We start from the raw sequence: 25,022 nt of genomic DNA, 5'->3' as shown, positions 1-25,022 counted from the left end.
GAAAGAGATCAGGTTGCAGCTGAATAAAGGCGTGTGGGTATGTTCCATCCTTTAGCATTTTGCATACATTTTATTTTATTACCAATCACTGTCTATGGTAACAAAGCTGGAAGGAATTAAACCAGTGGAAACATCACCTCTGGGAAAAAGGTAAACCTAAGGACCTGGGAAACAGTTGGAATTTGAGAAACATACATAAAATGATTTTCTTTCATAAAGATGTAAAGATATTGAAATAGGATATAAAAGTGTAAACTTCATCCTACTCGTTTTTGAGCATAAACGTTGTATAGACAGAGATATTCATGAAATCTTAATGTTTTTAAGTTTTTCCTTTTCTCTTGTTATTTCAGTTATATTTGCATGTTCGAAAGAAAATGAAAAAAAAAATACCTATCTATCTGCATAAAGACTTGCTGGTTAGCAGTTTTATGTTGATAGTAAACAGACATTTGGACCTGTTCCTTGGACTATATCTTTTTACTCACTGAACAGGACTATGGACACAGTACCAAACAGACCTAGTCCTTTTGCCATGGTCCTGGGTCTGGTGACTAGGGATGGGTATCGAAAACCGGTTCTTGTTGAGAACTGGTTCCCACTGTTTCAATTCCTTGGAATTGTTTGCCATTTTTGCAAACGATTCCCTTATCGATTCCAGTCGCCCCGAATGACGTCACCACGTTGCGGAGCGTCATTTACCTGGCAGGAAACATGGCGGCTCAAACGCTAAAAAGTTTGGTTATACTTTACGAGAACGGATGACAACAGGGCAACTTGCAATACTTGCAAAGTAGATATTTCATTTAAGGGAGGAAACACTACGAATATGCAAAATCATTTGCTCACAGAACACGCGATGACCTTAAATGAATGTTGTGTTTTTAATTCCGCTCCGGACTCGTGAACCTCAACCCAGCAGCAGCGGTAACGTTTGCACGTCCTCTCCCGTTAATGCGGCAGGTAAATAATCAGCTAACAGTGCATATTATGTTAGCGCGATCTGCCTTATTACAAAACCTGCCATTACTTTGCGCTGCATTTAGATGACCATGATGAGAGAGACAGACAGAGTCTGGCTGGCAGTTCTCACTGCAGTCTACCGGTAGCGTCTCCTTTCAGGCCAGGATAGACGAATGTCACCGAGCAGTGACTAAGTTTGTGGTAAAAGGCTTGCACCCATTTGCCACAGCAGATGCCCCCGATTTTCGGTAAGTGAATGTGTTTAATTGTAGGCAGGGACATTACTGGATATTCTTGTGTTATTGCTACAGAATAATTTATGGTATACTTTGTTATTGCTACAGAAGAATATTAATTTTATTGTTTTACATTTACAATTTTTTTTCCTGGAGACCCTGTGACACCCCATTGAAGAGCCGTAGGCTGTGGATCTCTTAAGATCTCACTGTTGGGTTTGTAAGGCCATGTTACTCCTAAATTTCTATCTTGTTCAAAGAGAAGATATAAAACAAAGTTCTAAGCTAATCGACCTTAGTGTTCTCCTTTTTTAAAAAGAATCGATAAGAGAATCGATAAAGAATCAAATCGTTAAACAGAATCAAAAATGGAATCGGAATCGTGAAAATCTTATCAATACCCATCCCTACTGGTGACTAAATGTTCATGTGTTCTGTTTGAGTTTGGTTAACATTTCTTTTATATCAATTTTATATCAATTTCAGTGTTTGCGTGCTTATGTTAATTTTCTATCTCTAGATTTTGGACTGTGTTAACAGTATGTCTGTGAAGGTTCTCAGTCATCCAGGTCATCGTAGTCAAAGGAGTTAGCAAAGAAAAGCGTCTGGACTTCTTTAAGTTGCTTGAAGACGTTTCACCTCTCATCCGAGAAGCTTCTTCAGTTCTAAGGTCAAATGGCCGAGAGTCCCAGATTTAAACCCAGTGGGAGTATCCCCCCAAAGAGGGACAAAGGACCCCCTGGTGATCCTCTAATCACATGAGCCAAGGTGTGAAAGCGGGTGTGGGACCTAATCAGCCAGGGTTTCGGGTGAGCTCATTGCGAAACCTGGCCCCACCTTGTCATGTGAATTCCTGAGGTCAGATGGCCCAGGATGTGAGTGGGCGTTAAGGCATCTGGGGAGGGAACTCAAAACTGGATTATAGATGGCAGACAGTTGGTGTCGTAAACCACCGCCTCTGTTCAAAGATGGTCGCTCACAGTGGACATAGATGGCCTCTTTCACTCCTCTTTCAAACCATCTGTCCTCTCTGTCCAAAATGTGAACATTGGCATCCTCGAAAGAGTGTCCTTTATCCTTAAGATGCAGATGGACAGCTGAGTCTTGTCCTGTGGAGGTGGCTCTTCTATGTTGTGCCATGCGCTTGTGAAGTGGCTGTTTGGTCTCTCCAATGTAGAGGTCTAGGCATTCCTCGCTGCACTGTACAGCATACACCACGTTGTTAAGTCTGTGTTTTGGAGTTTTGTCTTTCGGGTGAACCAGTTTCTGTCTGAGTGTGTTGCTGGGTCTGAAGTACACTGGGATGTCGTGCTTGGAGAAAACTCTCCTGAGTTTCTCTGATACACCGGCTACATAGGGGATGACAACGTTGTTGCGTCTGTCTTTCTTATCCTCCCTCGCTGGTGTCTGATCTTCTTTTCTGTGCCTCTTTGCTGACTTTATGAACGCCCAGTTAGGATAACCACATGTTTTGAGAGCTTCCTTTACGTGTGTGTGTTCCTTCTTTTTTCCCTCAGGCTTAGAGGGAACATGTTCTGCCCGGTGGTGTAGGGTCCTGATTACTCCAAGTTTGTGTTCCAGAGGGTGATGGGAGTCAAAGAGGAGGTACTGGTCCGTGTGTGTGGGCTTCCGGTAAACTTCGATGTTGAGGTTGCCATTCTCTTCAATGTGCACGGCGCAGTCCAGGAAAGGCAAACAGTTATCCTTTGTGTCTTCCCTGGTGAACTTGATGTTTTTATCCACAGTGTTAATGTGCGCAGTGAAGGATTCCACTTCTTGTGTCTTGATTTTGACCCAGGTGTCATCTACATATCTGTACCAATGGCTGGGTACTCTTCCTTTGAAAGAGCCAAGAGCCTTCCTTTCCACGGGGGAGCCCATGGCACAGCCATGTTTTTGTCTGTAGAAGCATTCGTTGTATTTGAAGTATGTTGTGGTAAGGCAGAGGTCTAACAGTGTGCAGATCTGATCGGGTGTGAAGTTGGTCCTGTCTTCCAAGGAGCTGTCTTCTTGTAGTCGTTTTCTGACAGTCTCCACTGCTTCCGTGGTAGGTATGCAAGTGAAGAGAGAGACTACATCAAAGGACACGATGGTTTCATCTGGATCCAGGGTAAGTTTCTGGACCTTGTCGGTGAAGTCGGTGGAGTTCTTGATGTGGTGTGGGGTGTTCCCCACGAGAGGTGCAAGGATGGTAGCAAGGTGTTTCGCAATGTTATAAGTGGCTGAGTTTATGCTACTGTGACTATGGGTCTGAGTGGAACCCCTTCCTTGTGGATTTTAGGAAGTCCATAAATGCAGGGTATGGCATCCCCTGGATAAAGGCGGTGATATGTAATGCGGTCAATGATTTTGTCCTTTTCAAGGACAAAAGCGTTAACAACACCTACGAAGCGTTAAAGCGAGACCCCACAAGCAGCTACAAAAAGAAAGTTATAGCTTGCCTTCAGGACCTTGAAAAGGACAAAATCATTGACCGCATTACATATCACCGCCTTTATCCAGGGGATGCCATACCCTGCATTTATGGACTTCCTAAAATCCACAAGGAAGGGGTTCCACTCAGACCCATAGTCACAGTAGCATAAACTCAGCCACTTATAACATTGCAAAACACCTTGCTACCATCCTTGCACCTCTCGTGGGGAACACCCCACACCACATCAAGAACTCCACCGACTTCACCGACAAGGTCCAGAAACTTACCCTGGATCCAGATGAAACCATCGTGTCCTTTGATGTAGTCTCTCTCTTCACTTGCATACCCACCACGGAAGCAGTGGAGACTGTCAGAAAACGACTACAAGAAGACAGCTCCTTGGAAGACAGGACCAACTTCACACCCGATCAGATCTGCACACTGTTAGACCTCTGCCTTACCACAACATACTTCAAATACAACGAATGCTTCTACAGACAAAAACATGGCTGTGCCATGGGCTCCCCCGTGGAAAGGAAGGCTCTTGGCTCTTTCAAAGGAAGAGTACCCAGCCATTGGTACAGATATGTAGATGACACCTGGGTCAAAATCAAGACACAAGAAGTGGAATCCTTCACTGCGCACATTAACACTGTGGATAAAAACATCAAGTTCACCAGGGAAGACACAAAGGATAACTGTTTGCCTTTCCTGGACTGCGCCGTGCACATTGAAGAGAATGGCAACCTCAACATCGAAGTTTACCGGAAGCCCACACACACGGACCAGTACCTCCTCTTTGACTCCCATCACCCTCTGGAACACAAACTTGGAGTAATCAGGACCCTACACCACCGGGCAGAACATGTTCCCTCTAAGCCTGAGGGAAAAAAGAAGGAACACACACACGTAAAGGAAGCTCTCAAAACATGTGGTTATCCTAACTGGGCGTTCATAAAGTCAGCAAAGAGGCACAGAAAAGAAGATCAGACACCAGCGAGGGAGGATAAGAAAGACAGACGCAACAACGTTGTCATCCCCTATGTAGCCGGTGTATCAGAGAAACTCAGGAGAGTTTTCTCCAAGCACGACATCCCAGTGTACTTCAGACCCAGCAACACACTCAGACAGAAACTGGTTCACCCGAAAGACAAAACTCCAAAACACAGACTTAACAACGTGGTGTATGCTGTACAGTGCAGCGAGGAATGCCTAGACCTCTACATTGGAGAGACCAAACAGCCACTTCACAAGCGCATGGCACAACATAGAAGAGCCACCTCCACAGGACAAGACTCAGCAGTCCATCTGCATCTTAAGGATAAAGGACACTCTTTCGAGGATGCCAATGTTCACATTTTGGACAGAGAGGACAGATGGTTTGAAAGAGGAGTGAAAGAGGCCATCTATGTCCACTGTGAGCGACCATCTTTGAACAGAGGCGGTGGTTTACGACACCAACTGTCTGCCATCTATAATCCAGTTTTGAGTTCCCTCCTCAGACGCCTTAACGCCCACTCACATCCTGGGCCATCTGACCTCAGGAATTCACATGACAAGGTGGGGCCAGGTTTCACAATGAGCACACCCGAAACCCTGGCTGATTAGGTCCCACACCCGCTTTCACACCTTGGCTCATGTGATTAGAGGATCACCAGGGGGTCCTTTGTCCCTCTTTGGGGGGATACTCCCACTGGGTTTAAATCTGGGACTCTCGGCCATTTGACCTTAGAACTGAAGAAGCTTCTCGGATGAGAGGTGAAACGTCTTCAAGCAACTTAAAGAAGTCCAGACGTTTTTCTTTGCAAACTCCTTTGACCACTGTGTTAACAGGTTGAAAGGATATTCTAAGTTAGATTAGATTCTTTGAGTGGTTTATGGTTTTCTTGTACTTTCATGTGTTCATGTTAGATTGTTTAGTTTCTTGCTATTAAAGATTATGTTTTACCTCCATCAGTGTCCAGGCTTGTCCTGTGTTTTCTGAGTCTTGAGTGTCTTGTCTGTGCCTACGTCTTTGCCATGGTTCCTGTTTTATTTAAGCTAGTCCCTGTCCTGTGTGCAGTGTGTCTGGTTTTGCTTCCCCTTGTCTCGTTAGGTTTGATTTGTCCCAGCTGTGTTACCACCTGTTCCCCATCCTCCTGTTGTCCTGCCTGTGTATATAAGCCCTTTGTTTCTCTCTGGCAGTGTTGTGTCATGCCCTCACCGTGCTGTGTTTTTCTTTCTCCGTGCATCTGGTAATGTCGTGGTTTTGCTTTCTGTCATCAGTACCTCCCACAAGTATTGACAGTAACCTAAGCACCATAACAACAAAATGTGCAAAGATCCCGGTGATCTTTGATCTGGCTTTTGTGCTTTCAATGTGATATTTGTCCTGTCTTTTATTATTTGATTAACATTTTTTCTGTTTTATTTTTGCTTATAAGTTTTAAAAGTTACTAAGTAAAATAAGTAAGTTTATGTATTTATTTATTTTTTATTATTATTTATAAAGTGCTTTTCATAGGCATTAATATTACAATTGATAGTGATAGGAGAATGATGTTAAAACAGAATAAAAATAAACAAAAACATAAGAAAAGAATGTCAGCAGATTAAACAGAAAGGTTTTTAATATTTAACTTTAAGTCAGTTAGAGGTGGAGTGATTAACTGTTGCAGAGCTTGGTACCACAGATTGAAAAGCTCTGTCCCCACTTTTCATAGTTGTTAATAAATATAAATACATGATGAAGTTGACCGATACTGTATTATTGCTACTTTGTACTCTGTAATATTGAGAGTACAAAGTAGGAGCAAAGTAATTATGTTATCTGTGAAGTAAAGCTCACATATTTGTTCCCTCATAAACAATATGACCATAGTGGGTTTATGCCTGTCACGAGTATTGGGAGATAGGCATGTGACAGGCACTGCCTTCTGTCTTCTTATTGTCATTTTCATCTAAATCACAAATGGTCGCAGATCAGGTCTCTATGTTTGAAGCAACCATTTAAGAGACAAGATCTTGCTTTCAATGCACACATTTGGAATAGTGCAGTCTCCAACCACTATTTTCCCTTGCTTGACTATAACATAAGACATCCAGGTCTTCATCATCTGTTTGTACGCAGGGTCTAAAGCTAAATTTGTTCAGTGAGTACATATAGATTCAGATAAGAAAGTCCTCATCACTGATTTCTCTGTGAAACATTCATCCACAGAGTTTATGAGTGAGGTTCATTCATATGAACCAGTTGTGAATGAAGTCCATTGTTTTTTGTCTTTTCAGTTTACTCCAATTAGTCAGATTTTTTTTCCCTTTAAGTAGCTGTGCATAAGATAGTCTCTCCTCCAAAAGAAAAGTCATCATTGTTGACTGACTCATAAGTAAGACTGAAGTCCTGTACTGGAGACATGCTAGACTGTTGGTCAAATGAACTGCTTTCCATGATGCCAGTCAGCTGACTTCACAAATGATTGTCTGCCTTTGCCTAAAGCATGAGGTTTAAAACAGAAAGAAGAAAAAAGATCCAACTGCCTATCCCATGTCAAGCAGTTGCAACATTTTTACAACATTCTTTTAAGCAATTCACCTCAGCATATTGCACAGCAGGAAGGACCTGCGCAATTTCAGTCAGGTGTTTAAAGTAAATCTGTCTTCAAAATTTTATGACGGCCAAAGGTATTAGACTAGAACAAGATTTCACATTGTTAAACAGAGTCACTTGATAAGATGGAAAAAATCAGATGAATGAGATTACCTACTATTACTTCGACTATCGTGGACAACATATCCTACCATATAAAAAAAAAACTAATTATTACTATTCACAAACATTCAAAAATAAACTTTACAGAACTTTATTCAGCTCTACAACTCAGAGAAAAAACTGTCAAGTTTGCAAAAAAAAGTAACTTTTTATAATAATAAATATTTATAAAAGAGGTAAGAAAAGTAGTTAAACACTTTCGACTGTTGTTGTGATTTGACGCTACATAGGTAAAACTGCATTGAACTTAGATAAACTCAACACACTAAAGTACAGAGGAAATAAATATCTCTTTTCAGCTTTTTAATACAAATAAATTATATATATATATATATGTGTGTGTGTGTGTGTGTGTGTGTATAAAAAGCCTGATGCAGTGTTGGCAATTTCTTATAATATTCCTCTAAACAGAGCACTGAGGCAGATATTGATACTAAAAAAGGGCACTTTAAACAATGCAAAATACAGTTCACCGTGATAATTAAGGCATAAGTAGCTGAACGAAGTTAATGAGCGACCTGACCTGCCCATTAAATCACATGCAGTGCAAGAGTCTTATTTATGTCCAGTATATATAAAGTCCAGTATATAGGTGACTAAATGATAAATACTGCATACATTAACAATTTCATTTTAATAAAGAATTGTTCAAGACATAATAGGGGTGGTCTAATATCAAATATTTACCTACACAGGTTTAGTTTATAACTTAGTAACACACTAATTAACCATTTAGTATTTAGTCAGTTATTTTGCATCAGATTTGTCTGGGAAAAGGAGTGAATATGACGGAGGAGCTCCATCTGATTGAGACAGGAAGTCTACATTCATCACTGGTGTAGAAGGCACCATGTTGTATGCAGGAGGTACTGGAGATTGAATAGAAGGAGATGGCTGGCGCTCAAGGGCAGATGGGGGTTGGTGAAATTGTTGGGGTGGGGTTGGGTAAAATTGTAGGTGTGGGGGTGGTGGCGGGTGCAGGAAAGAAGATGATGAAGATGAAAATGGAGTTCCATATGGCAAAGGCACCTGTGGCACTGGGTTATTGTAGCCTCCAAACATGTGTGTTGGCTGAGAAGATTGCACGCCCGCTGGTCCACCATATACAGCAGGGTTATTTGGGTAAATAGGTGGTGGTGCTGAATAGCTTTGGTCTCCTGGATATCCATAACTGCCTGAATGTGGAGACATAGGTTGAAGGCCCATGGGCATTGCGGGGGGAGGGAAGTCACTGTTGCTTGGACCTCCAATAGCGCCTGTTGGATAGGGACCTACATTCATATTACTCAGACAGCCAGGAACCAAGCCAGGAGGTAAAATGACCACTGGGCACAGAACTTCTGGATCAAAAGCAAAGCTGATGTCCAGATATACCTAGGAGAAAGAAAAATATATGTAAATATGTCTCATTAGTAGATGATGCTTTTATTTTTACACTGGAAAAGCAACAAGAGAACATCTGACAGCCACTTCCTCAATGACATTCATTGCTGTTCACACAGTCAATTACAAATAGCTCTGTCATGCATTAATCATAATATCGATTCCCACAAAAATTAAAGTTTTGCTTTAGGTACTACATACCTTTAAACAGTATTCCACTGAGATAATATCACAGTTCTGGATTGTCAGCATGTGATCACTAGGAATCTTTATTTCACATCTGAGCTCCTTCTGTGTTTTTGGTTTAATACAGTTGTCAGCAACTTTATGGCAAACTGTATTCTCACGTTTGGTTCTGCTATTGGCATGGTACACGACTTCCCGTATTAAGCTAAATTTCGGTGTCATGTCACTGGATGAAGAATTGTCAACTTTAGCAAGAACCACTATTGTTTCACCTGTAAAAAAAATAAATAAAAAATAAATAAATAAAAAATGTATTTTTAAATACAACTGTCTTTACATTTTTCAGTTGACTAAAGTGCCATTGTCTAATATACACCAGAAAGTCACAACACCTATTACTTAAAGTCAAACTATTGGTATGGAATTTCTGAAAGTGCAAGTTAGGCAACATCCCTACATTTCTCATTACTTAAGAGTACAGGCTTAATTTGTGGTTGTATTAACACTGTGGCAAATAAGTTTCCCTGGATGCCACATAATCAAGTTGGCCTTCAGGGCACTGGAATGGACAAAATACATTAAATAAAGCAGATAACATATTAATTATCTCTTTATTTACAAGATGCCAATAAAATGGAGAGTTTCTATATTATGGGAATGAAAAGTTGGATAAGACGATTTGTGAAATATGATCTCAATAGTCTTTTTGCATCCTACATTATTAGCTTATTGAACTCTGGCTATGTTCAACTACACAAAAAATATTTCTTGGTATAGTGAGAAAAGAGTATAAACAGAATTGAGACCTACAACATTTGAAAAGAAATTTTAATACCTGCTGAGTAACCCATCCTGTCAACAGTTACGTCCATGTGTACGTGTCCTTTTGAGAAAAAACCCATCTCTTTGTTTATTGAACCAACTTGCGGTGACTAGAATGGAATAAACAAGCAAAACAATTATTCTGACACAATTCCATAATAACACAATATTTTTCATGGTTTAAAGGTGCTAAAATTTATATTTTAATATATTAATGCATAGAATGATCTAACATTCACGTTGTGATGGATGCCTTGGGGAGTGGCTTGGGGTTAGTATCGTGCCCAACACTGTAAACCCGAACAAGTTGACTGAACTTAAAACTTTTGTGGAAACCGATTACCTCAAAAGATTTAAGTACACAAACTCATCTCTTCTAAGTATGGGGGTACTCAAAATTTGTATTTATTGTTAATCTAAAAATTTAAAATTATATTTTATATTTTATTAATTGAGCTTTACTCAAAGACTGTATACTTTAATTTTAATATTTTTGTGTTTCTTGTAGTTTATTATTTTGATGCAACACAATGCAATTATATTACAACCTAAACTCAAATTATATGATTATTAATTAAAAGATATTTATGTTTCAATGTTTGAGTGTAGACTACTAAAAAAAGTACAGAAATTTAGTTACTTTACATTTTGTTTATTTAACATTTTTTCATGGAAATTTAAAAACATCACAAATGTTTTTATAAAACCACTAACATGGACATGGGCACCATAAAGTGAGCATTATAAATTCAGTGTAGAACATTTATCACAAAGGACGACATCAGTCCTAATTGTATCTTTCCCAAAATACACAAAAATGCAAAACAAAAAGTCAAATACTAATCACTTTTATTTTTAAATAGAAATGAAAAACAGTTTTTTAAAATGGGTACAAAGAAAGACGATCAGCTTCCAAATAACCAGAACAGGCAGTCAAGTATAGGAAAATTAGATAAACTGATGGAGTTAAATCCACCCAAAGCCTGTAGTAAACTTAAAGTGCTTTAAATAAAGTGCTTCAAACAAAGTGCTCAGTAACAGAGTGCATGTCCTAACAAACATTGCCTTATATTCCTTAAGAGCATGTAGGCAGGGGTTTCAGGGGTTTGCCGTCATCAAGCCCCATGAAGATATTTTGGACAAAGGTAAATGTGTGAACGAGCTTCCTGGGGTAGTCTAAATGCAGAGCATAGATCAAGCCAAACAATAAAGCAAATGCATCTGCAAATCTGGGAATTTCACGCATCACCTAGTCGCCTTTCACCACAACAGCCATGCTTGAGGAAGTAAAATGGACTGGACTGGGAAGCGCCGTCCTTAACCACTGTGAGAAGGGCAACTGGAGTGTCAATGAGGGTCGACTCATCCAATGCGTCCTCCTGGAATAGACACAGTATCAATGGTAAATGGCCTGTATTTGTATAGCACTTTACACATTCAGTCATCCATCCATTCACACACACACATTCACACACTGGTGATGGCAAGCTACTTTGTAGCCACAGCCACCCTGGGGCGCACTGACAGAGGCGAGGCTGCTGGACACTGGCGCCACCGGGCCCTCTGACCACCACCAGTAGGCAACGGGTGAAATGTCTTGCCCAAGGACACAACGACCGAGACTGTTGGAGCCAGGGCCTTCCGATTACAAGACAAACTGCCAACTCTTGAGCCACGATCGCCCCAATTAAATAAGTAAGGTTGGTTTGAGAGAATGTGTCAAGCATGACCTGTAATCTAGCAAAACATTCAGCAGTGTAGTGGGTTACTTTGTAACGAGTTAGGGTACTCTACTTTTTTGAAAAATGTACATTAACTTGTTAGCTTCTTGCATTACATAATTTGTATGTTTGTCATTTTTCTAAAAAAAAGTAATTTTTTATTTCATGACTTTATCTCAAAAAGAAACTAAATCTTGACTTCAGCCTGGTTTTGGGGCCACCTGCAGTGTAGCCATAGTGCTGTGATACGCCTGTGCTCTGCTCCTGACCCTGTGTGTGTGTGTGTGTGTGAGGGTTTTCTAAAGAGAGGGTATTTTGCTTGTACAATTTGGTAGCTGCTACGGTATTAAATTGTATTTTAAAAAATCCATGGCATTTTATCTCACTGGCAGAATTTAAGTGATGCAAAAATACACTTACATTACATGTCTTAAAGAATTCTGGGTCCTCCTCCCACAGGTATACAGGAAGGGCACAAAGTACTGCAGTGCGTTTCATGTTGATATCAGGCGCCTCCTAAAAAGGGAAAAGAAAAGTTCATTTAACACAAAGTTTTCAGGTGTCATTCTTTGGGGAGAATACATATTTATGAAACTGCATGACATCAGACTCTACTAAATTTCGGAGACATTTCTTTTAAGACACAACCTTTCTGTCTCTTATGACAAAGAGCCTGTTTCTTAATCATTTGACAAAAATCCTACACAGTATTTTAAAATAGTCTTCTCCAGATCAGAGCTGTAATCTATATAGAACATGGGGTTTATAGCAAGGAAAAATTGAGTGTTTATCAGTGAAACCTTTAATTTGTGTTAATTTTATCATTATCAATATATGAAATCTGCACCTTAAGGGACTTAATGAATGGTTTCTTCTAAAAATTAAAAATGATTGAGTCATTTCACATCATATGAAAATATTAATTTTTAATACAAATTTGGCCCTACAACAATGGAAACTCAGTAACCAAGATAATGGAGATTCTCTAAACACGAGCGAATATCACAGTAAAATTGTTGATTGGGATTTACACATTGGATGTATCCTCAGTGATTTGGTACAATTATACAACATTATTTTATAAGAACTGAACAACTGATGAAACAACTTACTTATGTGACCACATACGAAGTGTTATAACTTACCACAAAAGGTGAACTGTGCCACTGACCCTTGGTAGATCTGCACATGATAAAAAAAATGCATTATAAATACTAACACAGCTATTAATAATTAAACTGGCGGGGTACATTTAAGATGTTAATGTCACAAAATAAAATAGACTGGTAGAAAGAAGTACAAGGTAATGGTAATGGGGGGAGAAATGAAAATATATCTTTTCAACATGATTCAGTGTGACAAAGCAGGGGCATGATTTAAAAAAACAGGTCTTTTAACCTAAAAATGTTTTAATGGCCATGAAGAAAGGACTCTTCAATAGATCTTTCAACTCACCTGTGTTTACTGCCTCCACCTGAAATTACTTGCAGTCTGAATTTTTTTTTCTTCGGTCTTTTTGTCGTCGGTCTTCAGCCTTGGAAGAAAAAATAAAAATATTGAAAACCTTATCAGCACACTAAATATACAACACCTTGCTATATTTCAATCTGGTTATTACTTTTAATTGTTTTAGATAGAAGTTGCCACTGCTAGCTAAGTCACTTTTGAACGATGCTAATGAGAAGAAAAAAAAAAACCTGCCGAACAATGAGGCTGCTGTTGTAAAAACGCCAACTTTCTTGCGTTGGCAAGGGGTCGTTAAAATATCACTAAGACCCTTTCTTTATGTGTGATTCTTATTAAAACTGTGTTTTAATCGGTTAAAACTGACGACATAATCTATGTTTGAAAAAGAGCGCGAACAACAGCGAACAACTATTCACCACCTGGGTCTGTGCTTTTTAACACAACAGCGCATTTGAAAAGAAGTTCTTGGCTGCAACATACTTTTTTACGGAAAAAATAAACATAACGAAGGATCCGTTTTACTTACAAGTTTCTCCAAATGTGCTCTCCAGTCGCTTGAGAAGGGCAGCCATATTGAACAGAATTTTCTGTCAACGGCGTTCAGGTTAGAGAGAAAACGTCATGACGTAGTTGACGTACACATGCGGAGCTCGGAAAAAAAACATTTACTCAAAAATCATAATTAAGAAAGCAGTATTTACTCTTAACTTCTAAGCCATGTACAATTATAACTGTTTGAATCGTTAACAGAACAGAAAAGTTTTAAGTTGTTTCAACTTTGTGAGGAATTTCAATTGTTATATCCACAAACTTTATAAGTCAGGTAGACTGTTGGGGTTTACAGTGAAGGTTATTTGGCATGCAGACTAGAGCAGCCAGGAATCAAACCACCAACCTTCTGCTTAGTAAATGACCTGCTCTACCTCCAGAGCTACAACAACCCTAGAGGATCTTTTATGACCTGCAGATTTTTGGGTGGGTTATTTGTGAAATAAGGCTCATTTCAGCACATTTAGCAGACCCTTAACCGAACAGGGTGATCTAGTGTTGTGACTCCTAAGAGGCCTGTCAGAAAGCAGAAGACAGCCTGGTGTTTTGGGGGGCCTGGGTATAAACCTCTTTCTTGTGGGGAAGGGCATATTATCCTGCTGTGGGGAGACCACTGCTATTGGGATTGCCTTACCCAAGGCATATGCTGGGTCTTTAGCATGGTTATGGTACTTTGATGTGTATTACATGGATAGCAGCACTGCATTGTGACAAGATTATCAATTAAACTAAATGCACCAGTCATTACTGTTAATAATTAGAGCCGAGCCTTTTGTATTCAAAAGGCACCTCCATCACAGTGTGTTTGTAGATAGTTCTCAGAGCTGTGTCTCCAACCTTGAACAAATGAAAGTAGAATTACCTGGCCAATAATGGCCATTACTTGGAACAGCCATTGTTTTTCTCTTATGTGAACGTATTTTTAAATACTGCACACACCATCAGAGAATGAAGGTTTGGAACACATTTGGAGACAAATTTGATCTCCTTCTCTGCTGTACTGTTCATCCTCCAGCTCCTTATCAGCTTTGCTTCTAGCTTGTAGACAATTTTTCCGTGAGTCCCTCTGAAGGATGAAGGCATGCTTCTGTGTAGGGAAATAGCAGACTAAGTTATCCAATGTCAAGTGAAATAACAACATGTTTCAAGTGCATGTACACAGTCAGCAGTCACTTTATTAGGTACACCTTGCTTCTGATGGGTTGAACCCCTTTTGTTTTCAGAATTGCCTCAGTTCTTTGTGGCACAGATTCAACAACATGCTAGGATTATTCCTCAGAGATTTTTGGTCCATTATGGTACAGTGAACTCATAATGTTCAAGAAACCAGGCTGAGACGATTTGAACTTTGTGACATGATGTCTCACAAAGCTGGAAACAGCAATGTGGTTATAAATGGATGGATATTAGTGGTGCAACAGATCACGGTTGATCCATAATCCGAACCGATCCCACTCCACGGTTCGACATGCACGTGATCCGAAGATTCGAAAAAGAAGAAAAAAGTATGTGTATGGTGTGCGTGGTCAGTCTGTCAAGCAATAGCTATGGTCAGCGCTAGCGGTCCAAGTGGAGGAGCAAAGGAGTTGGCGGTATTTAAGCAGCCCTTTGCTGCCCAATCCGACCGGGCTAAATCTATTACAAAAGCTATTGGGGTGTTTAGCTGCAGACAGGAGATCGTATTCTGTTGTGCAAAACAAGGGGTTTAAACTAGTCAACGCGTTAGTTGACGCATTGACGCCGTGCAGCCCCACACACGGGGCGTTCTGCGGTAACTAGTTAACGGAGATTTGCCGCGTTAATGCAGTTATGGCATTAACGTCATTTTAACGAGATTTACGCTGACAGCACTAGTTTAAACTATGATGAACGTGCTTGAGCCACGCTATGATATCCCGTCGCGCGTCCACTTCAGTGACAAGATCGCTCCAAACATGTATGAGCAGGAAAAGTTTTAAGTTATGGCTGAGCTGTTCCAGGCATCTTCTGTTGCCCTAACTACAAATGGGTGGACCTCCAGGGCAACGGAAAGCTACATGACCGTGACTGCTCATTATATCACAGCGGAGTGGTAGATAGAAAGCCCTGTACTGCCCTATATTGCATCTTAATTTGTTTTTATATAATTGCGTGGAATGAGTCTTGAGTTGAATGTTTTTAATAGGCAAAAAATACTTAAATAGGTAAATGGCGAGTTAAATTTTTTTTTTTTTTTTTTTTCTGCTGATCCGAAAATTGATCCGATCCGTGACGAAAAAAACGTGATCCGATCCGAACCGTGAGACTTTTGATCCGTTGCACCACTACTGGATATGGTTAGCCACAATACTCAAGTAGCCTCCAATGATTGTCAGCTCGTACTAAGGGTTCCAAAGTGTGCCAAGAAAATATCCCTTAAGCCATTACACCAGCGGCAGCAGCATGGAGTGTTGCTAAAGGAAGCTGTGGCTTCTGCTGTTGTGGCCCATCTATTTCAAAGTTCAGTGTGTTGTACATTCAGATACTCTTCTTATATGCTGGTTGTAATGATTGTTTTTTGAGTTGCTTTTCATATCAGCTCAAAGCAGTCTTTTCGTTCTCTTCTGACTTCTGACATGAACAATGTATTTTCACTTAGACACCAGCTGCTAACTGGATATTTTCTCTGTAGAGATGTTGTGTAAGAAACACTCGGTAGATACTAGATAAATACTCTGGGACAAACAAAGATGCCACATTTAAATTCACTCAACTTTTCTTTCTTCGCCATTCAGATACTAAGTTCAAACTTTAACACATTGTCTTGACCATATCTACATGCCTAAATGCCCTGAGTTGCTGCTATTTTATTGATTAGATCTACTTTTTGTGTTTGTTCGAATAACTGTTAAAGTGTAAATTCAAACCATTGTTTTGGTCAGCTGACTCACTGTACTTACCCTGGTGGTAATTGGAAGCTGAATCTGTAGACATGGGTCCCTTGGGGAAAAACTGTTTCTGAAAATGAAGGAAAATGAACTATTATTTCACAGTATTGTAAATTTTTCAAATATACACTGTAAAATATAACTTGTTGTTTCAACTTAAAAATATGAGGTAAAGGGCTGCCTTAAAATTTTAAGTTAAGTCAAGAAATAGAGTTTGTTCTTATAACACAACCAATTGTTATCTTAATGAAAAATCACATGTTGTCTAAACTTTCATCTTAGTTTAGTTGACTGAGATTTATTAGTCAGTTCAACTCCTTTAATTGTCATCTTTACTTGGGAAAACCCTTTCAGCTAAATTAAAATAATCTATTGTTTAAACTCTTGTCCTAGTTCAGTTGACTTGGGTTTTTTAGTTAATTCAAATACTTTAGTAGTTCTTTTAACTTAGGAATCTATTTTAGCTTAACTAACAAAATCTGTTAGCTAAGTTGATTTAAGTTTATTAATTAACTGAGCTCCTTAAGGTAGCTGAGTGAACTTGTAAATCAGTTTCATTTTAATTATCAGAGTTGATTGACTGGATGTAAAGAAAAATGTGTATTAAACATCTTAAGTTTTGTTTTGTTTTTTTTTGGCTTTCTAACATCCATTTCAGCAAAACTACCTGTTAGGTTTATCTTAGATCTCAGGTTTAAATATCTACATTCCTTTAAATTAATTTTCTGTTGTTTACAGAAAAAAAAATAAAACCCCACAGATTCCATTAAAGTCTATCTGATCATTTCATACAGAAAGTTTGTTTTAAGAACATGACAAGACAATTACTCATGAGCACCCAACATTCACCATTTATTGTGCCATCTTAGTCATCTGAGAAACAGAAAAATCAGTGACGTAGCTCATCAGGCTCACAATCCATCAAAACTCAAAGGCTGCTCCCTGTGAAACAATAAATTTGAACTTGGTCTTGAGCCCAGTTTGGGTGAAGATGAAATTCTGACCAATACTCTAGGAGCAGTAGTGATTCTTGTGAAGTAACAACATAAAGTCTGCATTAATGTAATGTATCAACGGGACACTTGCTATTTTAGAAAAGTTATTCTTTACATTTACAAAATTTTTAAACTTCATTGTGCTCAGTCACACCTGTTAGCATAAAACTTGAAATATTAAAATAGTACAAAACCTTTGATAAGTGACAGTAAAGATCAGTTTATAACAACTAAGACATCAAACTCTTGTATTTGTCTTCGTTTACAATTGCAACAAATTCCACAGAACCAATATCTCTGAAAATGACTGCATGCTTCTGAAACATTTGATAATATGGATATTTCAGAAACATTAGTTTGAGTCTGCTCAATTGCAAAACAAAGGAAAAACTACTGACTTGCATGAGATAAGCATCTGCAAAGTCCAGCATTATATTGTTGTTCACATAAGTTTCTTAAACCATGAACAAATGAGTAATTGTCTAATCTGGAATGTAAAGTGTAGTCATTTAGTGACATACAAAAGTGAGAATGAGAACTTGCAAGAATAAAAAAACAAACAGTAAAATAAAAACTGTCCTTAACACTAAGGATCATACAATTACAGTTCTGCATGGCTTTCTGCAAGAGTCTGTTTCTTAGACCATGCACTAGTGAGATGCACTGCCTTCCACCAATGTTCATTAGGATGTTCTGAATGACTTCAAAGATGTCCTTAAGTTCCTTTGGATAGTGTATGTTGAGGGCAAAAAGAAGGCCCATCAGCATGGAAATGGCACTTGAGACATCCCTCAGATTAGACAGGATTACTGCTGCCTCAAGGACAACCAACACATCGATGTCTTCTTCTTTCACCATCGCAATGCCAACTTTCATCCTCTTAGAAAACGTGTCTTCAATACCTGTTGGCTATAAAAGGGTTCAAAGACAAAAAAAAAAAAAAATTACACAATTACAATTACACAATATCCCGTGTGCTTAACAATTCATGTCTTTCCAAAAAAGAGCCATACTGATGCTTTGGATGATGGTGATTGGCTTTGGGTAACACTTATTAGTTGTTAAAGTTTTTTCAGAATGAGATATGCACCCCCATGTTACAAATCCATTTCTTGCTTTAAACAAAGACCATGTTCATAAATAACTGAGCATGTCTTCAATTGCAGAATTCAAACAAAATTTTCAATTTAAATGGTAAATGGCCTGTATTTGTATAGTGCTTTACTAGTCCCCTAAGGACTCCAAAGTGCTTTACACATTCAGTCATTCACACACATGGGTGGATGACTGAATCGTGACTCAAGAGTTGACAGTTCGTCTTATAATTGGAAGGTTGCCGGTTCGAGCCCTGGCTCCGACAGTTTCAGTCGTTGTGTCCTTGGGCAAGACACTTCACCTGTTGCCTACTGGTGGTGGTCAGAGGGCCCGGTGGTGCCAGTGTCCGGCAGCCTCGCCTCTGTCAGTGCGCCCCAGGGTGGCTGTGGCTACAATGTAGCTTGCCATCACCAGTGTGTGAATTTAAATCTACTTATGCTAAATATTGGCTGTGCTCTAAACCAAATCTGGCTGAGAATACATGAAATGTGCAAACTGCAGCTACACTACAGGATCAGATTATGGCTCCATAGACAATGCTTCTTTAATCAGTTTATTGATTAAAGTTTATTTTTTCCCCCTATATTAACAGCATGAAAAAAGAGCATATAGACATGGCTGAACAGGTTGCATAATTGGCACTGAATATCAACATCCACCTTTACCCAGCTGCCCAATGACTCTCGGCCAGTAACCTTTAATTGCTTACCCAGTCTACACAGTCTCTTTTCCAGGGTCCAGGACATTTCACCAAAGTATTGCCCCCCACAGCTGTAGCAGCCACTGCAGCCCCTTAAATATCCTAATATCTCTGCCATTACAATATACAATGTGAGAAATCAAACGTAAAGCTGAAGTGAACAGTACAGCAGCGAAATGTCAAAGACCCTGGTGAAGACATGAATAAACACAAGACACTAATAATATCAATGCTAGCTTGCCAGTTAGTTTCTCTGAAACCCAGACCAAATCCAGTGTCAAAGATCTTGTAATAATACATTTGGTGAGGAAAAAGTACACATGTACTTTTTAATTTAAAATCCACTGTGGTGCTGTCATTATTAAATTTACTAAAAGAAACAATGCTAACCTTCACAGTCTTGAAAGTGTGTGAGGGATCTTCCTTTAGAAAATGAGGTCCTCTGTCCTCTTCCTTTGTGTAGGGCTCTGGTCAAAGAAGTCAAAAAGAAAACAAAAACACTTTTTAAACAGTGTTTATGAAGCATGTAGACAGCTCCAAATTCACAGCTTTTTGATGCATAATTCCATCAATATATGATTATCATTGGAGATTTTGAATCAGGCTTATCAGGACATTCAAGTAGAATATGATATCCAACCTACCACCAATATACATAGATTCTGTAAAAGTTACCACACTAAATGTCCAGTTGTGAAATATGATGACAGACTTTACTTATCAGCTTTCTTTCAATGAGTTCATCAGTTGAACTGGATAACCTAAAACTTAAACAAAGGATTAGATTTCGCAGTTGAACACTTACATCATCATCGAAGCATTTTATGAGCCTAGTTAGCCCTCCTATGCCGCTCTTGATTTTGTACAGCTCCACGAACCTCTCCATAATGGTCAAGCACAGCAAAAAGGAACCCTTTCAGGTCAACAGATGTAAGACGGGCAAATTCTGCTTCAACCTGAGCAATAGAAGAAGAGGGGTGGAGAGTACAGGCAGAATTAAAAAAAGATTCTTTGAGACCCAAATTTAAGCAAACAGTCATCTGAGGCCCATTAGAGAAAACACAAACACACAAAAGCAAACAAACAAAAAGATGCACTTTACCTGCCGTTCAGCAAACAAGGAAGTTCAGAGAACAATAAGCTCTGTCTTGAAATCTTTTAAAGTAGAATGATTGTGAAAATGACTTATGTGATGTAAAACTTTAGTAAACGTGCGATTAAAAGAACACTGAGTAAAAGGACAAGTAACAGTTTCCTTATTCCTCAGATGTTTACCTTGATGAGCAATACTGTTTTAGTCCAACTGCCTCATTAAAGTTACACAACAGGCTTTTTACATTAAAGCCAGCAAGTCCATTACATACTCCCTTTTTAGATCTGAAATACTGTGCACATTCTGTGTATATGTAGTGGACAGCAATTTACCCCAAAGAGCGCAAAGTTTGCAAGTCCACCTCATTTAAATGACAAAGTCAAATGTGATCATCTAGACCTGTGAAAATAAATTAATGACAAACTTGCAGTTATGGATGTTATTACAACCACAAGAACCTAAACAGTCTGCTCCATTGCTTTTGTTAATGAATCATTTGTTGGTAACACGTCTGAATATTTAGTTTATGCCACCTGCATGTGATCATCAATAGTGCCATATTACTTCTTAAGAAGTACCCTGACACTACAATCTTTATATCATTTGTTCTACAGAGCTATTAAATTACAATATAATCTGAGGTGTTTCCAGTATGACAAAATGCACAAATTGTAACTTACCATTTGACTCCACTGACAAAAATAAATCCCCAGCATCAAGTTTGGCTTCACAGACCTAAAATAAGTAAAATAAAAATATATGTTATAATTATATTGTTTTCGCCATTTATTCATGTTTGCTAATTTTCTGACATATAAACAATGTTAGTTTTGTTACAATACAGAGAATGCAGTTTAATTAAAAGGTAAATTATGCAAAAAAAAAAAAACTTCTGCAGTATACAATGCCAAAAATCAGTGTCTCTGATGCCAATTATTTTATCACTACAGCTCGTTTAGTATGGAAACTCACACAATCTAGTCATACTGATCACAAGAGTTCAAAAATAAGTCAAAATAGTGAACTGTTGTTAAGCATAAAGCATTTCAGGGTAACAAATAACTGCACAATATAATTAAAGCAAAAAATAAGCACACTGGAGGACTATCTGATAAAAACTAATATAATGCTGGTTTGTAGACCATATTTTGTCTCTGTCCTCAGTGCACTCTTGCAGCTTAGCATGCAGCAGTTAATAACACCTTAAGTGATTACATAGGGATAAACAGATGACAACAAGCATCCGAGTCCTGCCAAAAAGGTCTTTTTGAACCCAGCCAGTTATTGGAAATATTGCCAAAATGAACTTCCACCAAAATACAACAGCCTGTGAACTTGAAAGGAATTTACAAGTACAGAGACAATATGAAATAAGCTTTATTAATTAGCTGAGTTAGCTTGCTAATATCGCAACAGTGGTTGAGTGCACAACCTTAAAGCTAGCGGCACAATACTTGTGATTTGCTCAGCGCCACATTAAACCCATAAAAAAGGCCATATGTCAGTTTATTAGGTCAAGTTTGGTCATGACACACAAGCTGGACCTTGTCGGCTAAAGTTACATTAGCTAAAGCAAACATTTCGGTAAAAGAGAAAAACACACGTCATGCCATAAATTCAAAACATGTTCCAACTTTTGTAGCTCTCTTTCCTTATAGTTATAACCAATGTTACTCACCTTGAAAGCATATTCCAAAGAAGACGATTAGAAAACGTCCAAGTAAAGTGAGCATGTCGTTAACCGCCAATTCCCCATGATGCACCTCGGTAGCAGTCACGTGAGGCAGTTTTGAATCCTGCTGTGCTCAACTTACCCGCATTGTCAAGTTCACATAAGTTTCTGATTTAGCTGGACATGAGTTTTCAAGTTAGCTTTTTTTGGTGTAATTGGGACGTTTTTAACTTGTAATTCTATGTTATAACAACAACTTCAGTCATCTATCGTCAAACTGATATAGAATAATATGTTGAAATAACAAACAGCTAGAATTACATTTTACAGTGTAGGTACATATCTATTACTATTCAATACTTTTCTATTGCACTTTAGTATTAGAAGTTTTGTCCTCTACATTCATGTGACTCCTGTAATTTATTTAGACACTTTGCAGTCGGCTTTAACCATGAATAAACAGACAAAAGAAGGAGAAATTAGCTGCTTTTTGTAGATGCTGATTGTAAATAAAGATTTCTATATTGGGCTCCTAATACAGTCTATGACTCCAGTTTGACCAACTTACATGCTTAAACGCTCATGTTTCTGCATGGAAATTATATTTAAAAATGTTATATACATATAGATTAATGTAAAATAAAAACTAGCAAATAAAACAAATGTATGTTTAAGTGTTGAGTTGATAGTAGGTTTGTCACCAAAGTAAAAAACAAACTCAGGAGTATCTGATTCATAAGAAACAGCGCCAACAAGGAAAGGTATGCTAAGAACAGGTGTCCTGTTTCTGTGTGTGTATGTGACTTTTTTTTAATGTGTAATACATTGATAAATAGACTGTAGTTAACAGGATTTATGGAGGGGTTATATAGAAAATATGGGAAGCACCGATTTTGCAAGGTCATTACATGTGCATTATTGTACTTACTGTGTCTTCTAAAGTATAATAAACCCATTTCTTTTTAGTCATTTGAAAATTCTTAACAGAACTCCAATTATTATTATTATTATTACATTTGTTCAATTATAAGTGAGAACTTTAACACTAACAATTAAATATACAAAGTATTTAATATAACATGTATCGTTTCCATTTACGTGTATTTTGTTTGAGAAACGTGTCTTTGAAATGTTATATTTTTTGCAAAGACGACAAAAAAATTCATTCGAGGGGAAATTTCACAAAATTCAGAAGTATCCAAAAACACACGAAACATACAATGAATACTAATAAACACTGATAAATGCCAATAAATACACAGTTAAAAGTTAACCATGTTAAAAATACATCTTTAATGTCAATTAGACTTTTTACCTCGAAAAATAGAGAGAAAAAATGACTTTGCCAAAAACTGATAGCTGCTTCTACATTTACAACACTAAAGATTAATTGAATACCTTTAATTCTTTGTTGTTTTTGTTTTGTTGTTGGGGGTTTTGTTTTGTGTGTGTAAATACATTCAATTAGTTTTTTGCAAGAGGACTACGAAGTGTGTTACTTACCGCTGGCGCTCTCTGGAATTAAAAATTCCTTTAGTTTGAAATATCTTGTATGCGCAAAGTAAGTATGAGTACTGTTACCGCTCTTCTCAGACCACCGGACGTTAGCGTCCCCTTTCGCCTTGACAAACAGGCTTTGAACTGAGGTTTCCTTGGATAAGGCCAGAGTTACAGTCCCTTTTATAGTGTCTCCCTCCGAAAAAGTCACGAATTCATTCACTGCGTCGTATTCGACAGTAAAGATTTCAACTGAAGGCATCGTAAGAAAGCGGTTCAGGCACAATAATATGAAAAAGTAAAAGACTGTTACTACTCTAGAAATGTTCCACTACACGGTACTCCTTACAGCGACACTATGGCGTATGTCGTAAATTGTGGTGGGTAGGAGGCCACGCCCAGGAGGGTCGTTACTGCTGGAAGACCTCTACTGCCATCCGCTGTAGAAAGGAGAGAGAAGCTGGGTTGTGGAAGCTGGATTGTGAGGAAGAGCATTAGATCGCATTAGTTTCATTCATAAATACAGATCCGCTGGCAGGAAACCCTTGCGCACACACTCTTTCTCAGGAATCCTTCAAGAACTGTAATCAGCAATCAGTAGTGGTCATATAGCCAGCAATGTTACTGATAGAAGAGCAACTTTTCATATACCACATTTAATTGAAAACAAATGATTTTCAGTAAGTCGGAACTAACAGTTTCACATTTTAACTTTCATTTCACCATTGTGTCCACAATTACTTTATAGTTACATGGGTTTTGCTTTGCATATCAATTTCAAGATTGCACGATTTTTGTTTTTAGTTAGGTTTTATTCCCGTGGTATTAAAAACCGAAAACAAACTTAAAATTAAAATCTTATTTTTTAAAACAGTCTTCTAATACCATTTTCTCTTTTGTCATCCTTTCGATCAGGCTCAGGGAAACCTTCATTTTCCTCTCTTTTTTTTTTTTCCTGTCATCTTCTTTTTTATCTTCTTGCTCACTATACCTGCAACATAGACGGACCCTTTGCTAGGATGAAGCATACAGGTTTGATGTCAGCTTCTTAAACTGCTGACAGCCTAATACACAACATAATAACTGTAAATAGTTTAATTGTCTTGATTTCTGTTTAGATAACTCTTAAAAAGTATTTGTGTTTATGACACTATAACACTATAATAATAGTACCTTGGCTGAGTACACCTAATAGCAGTATATTAAAATCCATCGCTTTAAACTACGTCTATGGTCTGCTAGCCATTCTCTGTAAGTGTTCTTTTAATGTTAATACAAATGTTATGCAGTAGTCTAATGGTCTCATGGACACTGAATAATTTATTAATCACTGGGTGTACATAGGCATGTTGGTGTGCTGCCTGACAGTAAGTTAAATGAACACATCAATTGCCATGTAAATAACTACCAACAAATTGTGTTTTTTACTATTATTATTTGTTTATTTATTTATTTATTTTAATTAAGGAACAGTGATATTCTAAAAATAAATTGTATCTACCTGGGTTCACTGCCTGTACTAAGGTCACCAAAATGACTTGCTGTTGATGTTAGTGTTGCTAAGCTTTCGATT

The 25,022-nt window shown here is 38.2% G+C and overlaps 1 protein-coding gene and 2 long non-coding RNA genes across 3 annotated transcripts; all 3 read right to left on the bottom strand.

The window, feature by feature from the left end:
• Positions 1-7,475: 7,475 nt before the first annotated feature.
• Positions 7,476-23,792, bottom strand: LOC134639367 (arrestin domain-containing protein 3-like). The gene is made up of 6 exons (XM_063490529.1): positions 23,456-23,792; positions 16,410-16,467; positions 14,431-14,578; positions 9,768-9,864; positions 8,948-9,204; positions 7,476-8,737 (listed from the first exon to the last, which is right to left on the bottom strand). Exons 1-6 carry the CDS (start codon positions 23,709-23,711, stop codon positions 8,111-8,113), a joined length of 1,443 nt encoding a protein of 480 aa, XP_063346599.1. The 5' UTR covers positions 23,712-23,792; the 3' UTR covers positions 7,476-8,110.
• Positions 10,587-14,395, bottom strand: LOC134639368 (uncharacterized). Its single transcript, XR_010095344.1, has 5 exons — positions 13,469-14,395; positions 12,931-13,009; positions 12,621-12,657; positions 11,896-11,991; positions 10,587-11,133 (listed from the first exon to the last, which is right to left on the bottom strand). It is a non-coding gene; the product is annotated as an uncharacterized LOC134639368 (long non-coding RNA).
• LOC134639369 (uncharacterized) lies at positions 18,187-20,138 on the bottom strand. The gene is made up of 3 exons (XR_010095345.1): positions 19,993-20,138; positions 19,578-19,654; positions 18,187-18,301 (listed from the first exon to the last, which is right to left on the bottom strand). It is a non-coding gene; the product is annotated as an uncharacterized LOC134639369 (long non-coding RNA).
• Positions 23,793-25,022: the final 1,230 nt, after the last annotated feature.

Source organism: Pelmatolapia mariae, linkage group LG12 (assembly GCF_036321145.2).
Source record: "Pelmatolapia mariae isolate MD_Pm_ZW linkage group LG12, Pm_UMD_F_2, whole genome shotgun sequence".
Classification (NCBI taxonomy): domain Eukaryota; kingdom Metazoa; phylum Chordata; class Actinopteri; order Cichliformes; family Cichlidae; genus Pelmatolapia; species Pelmatolapia mariae.
The sequence above is the reverse complement of the archived record's forward strand: the minus strand, read 5'-3'. Positions and strand labels throughout refer to the sequence as shown.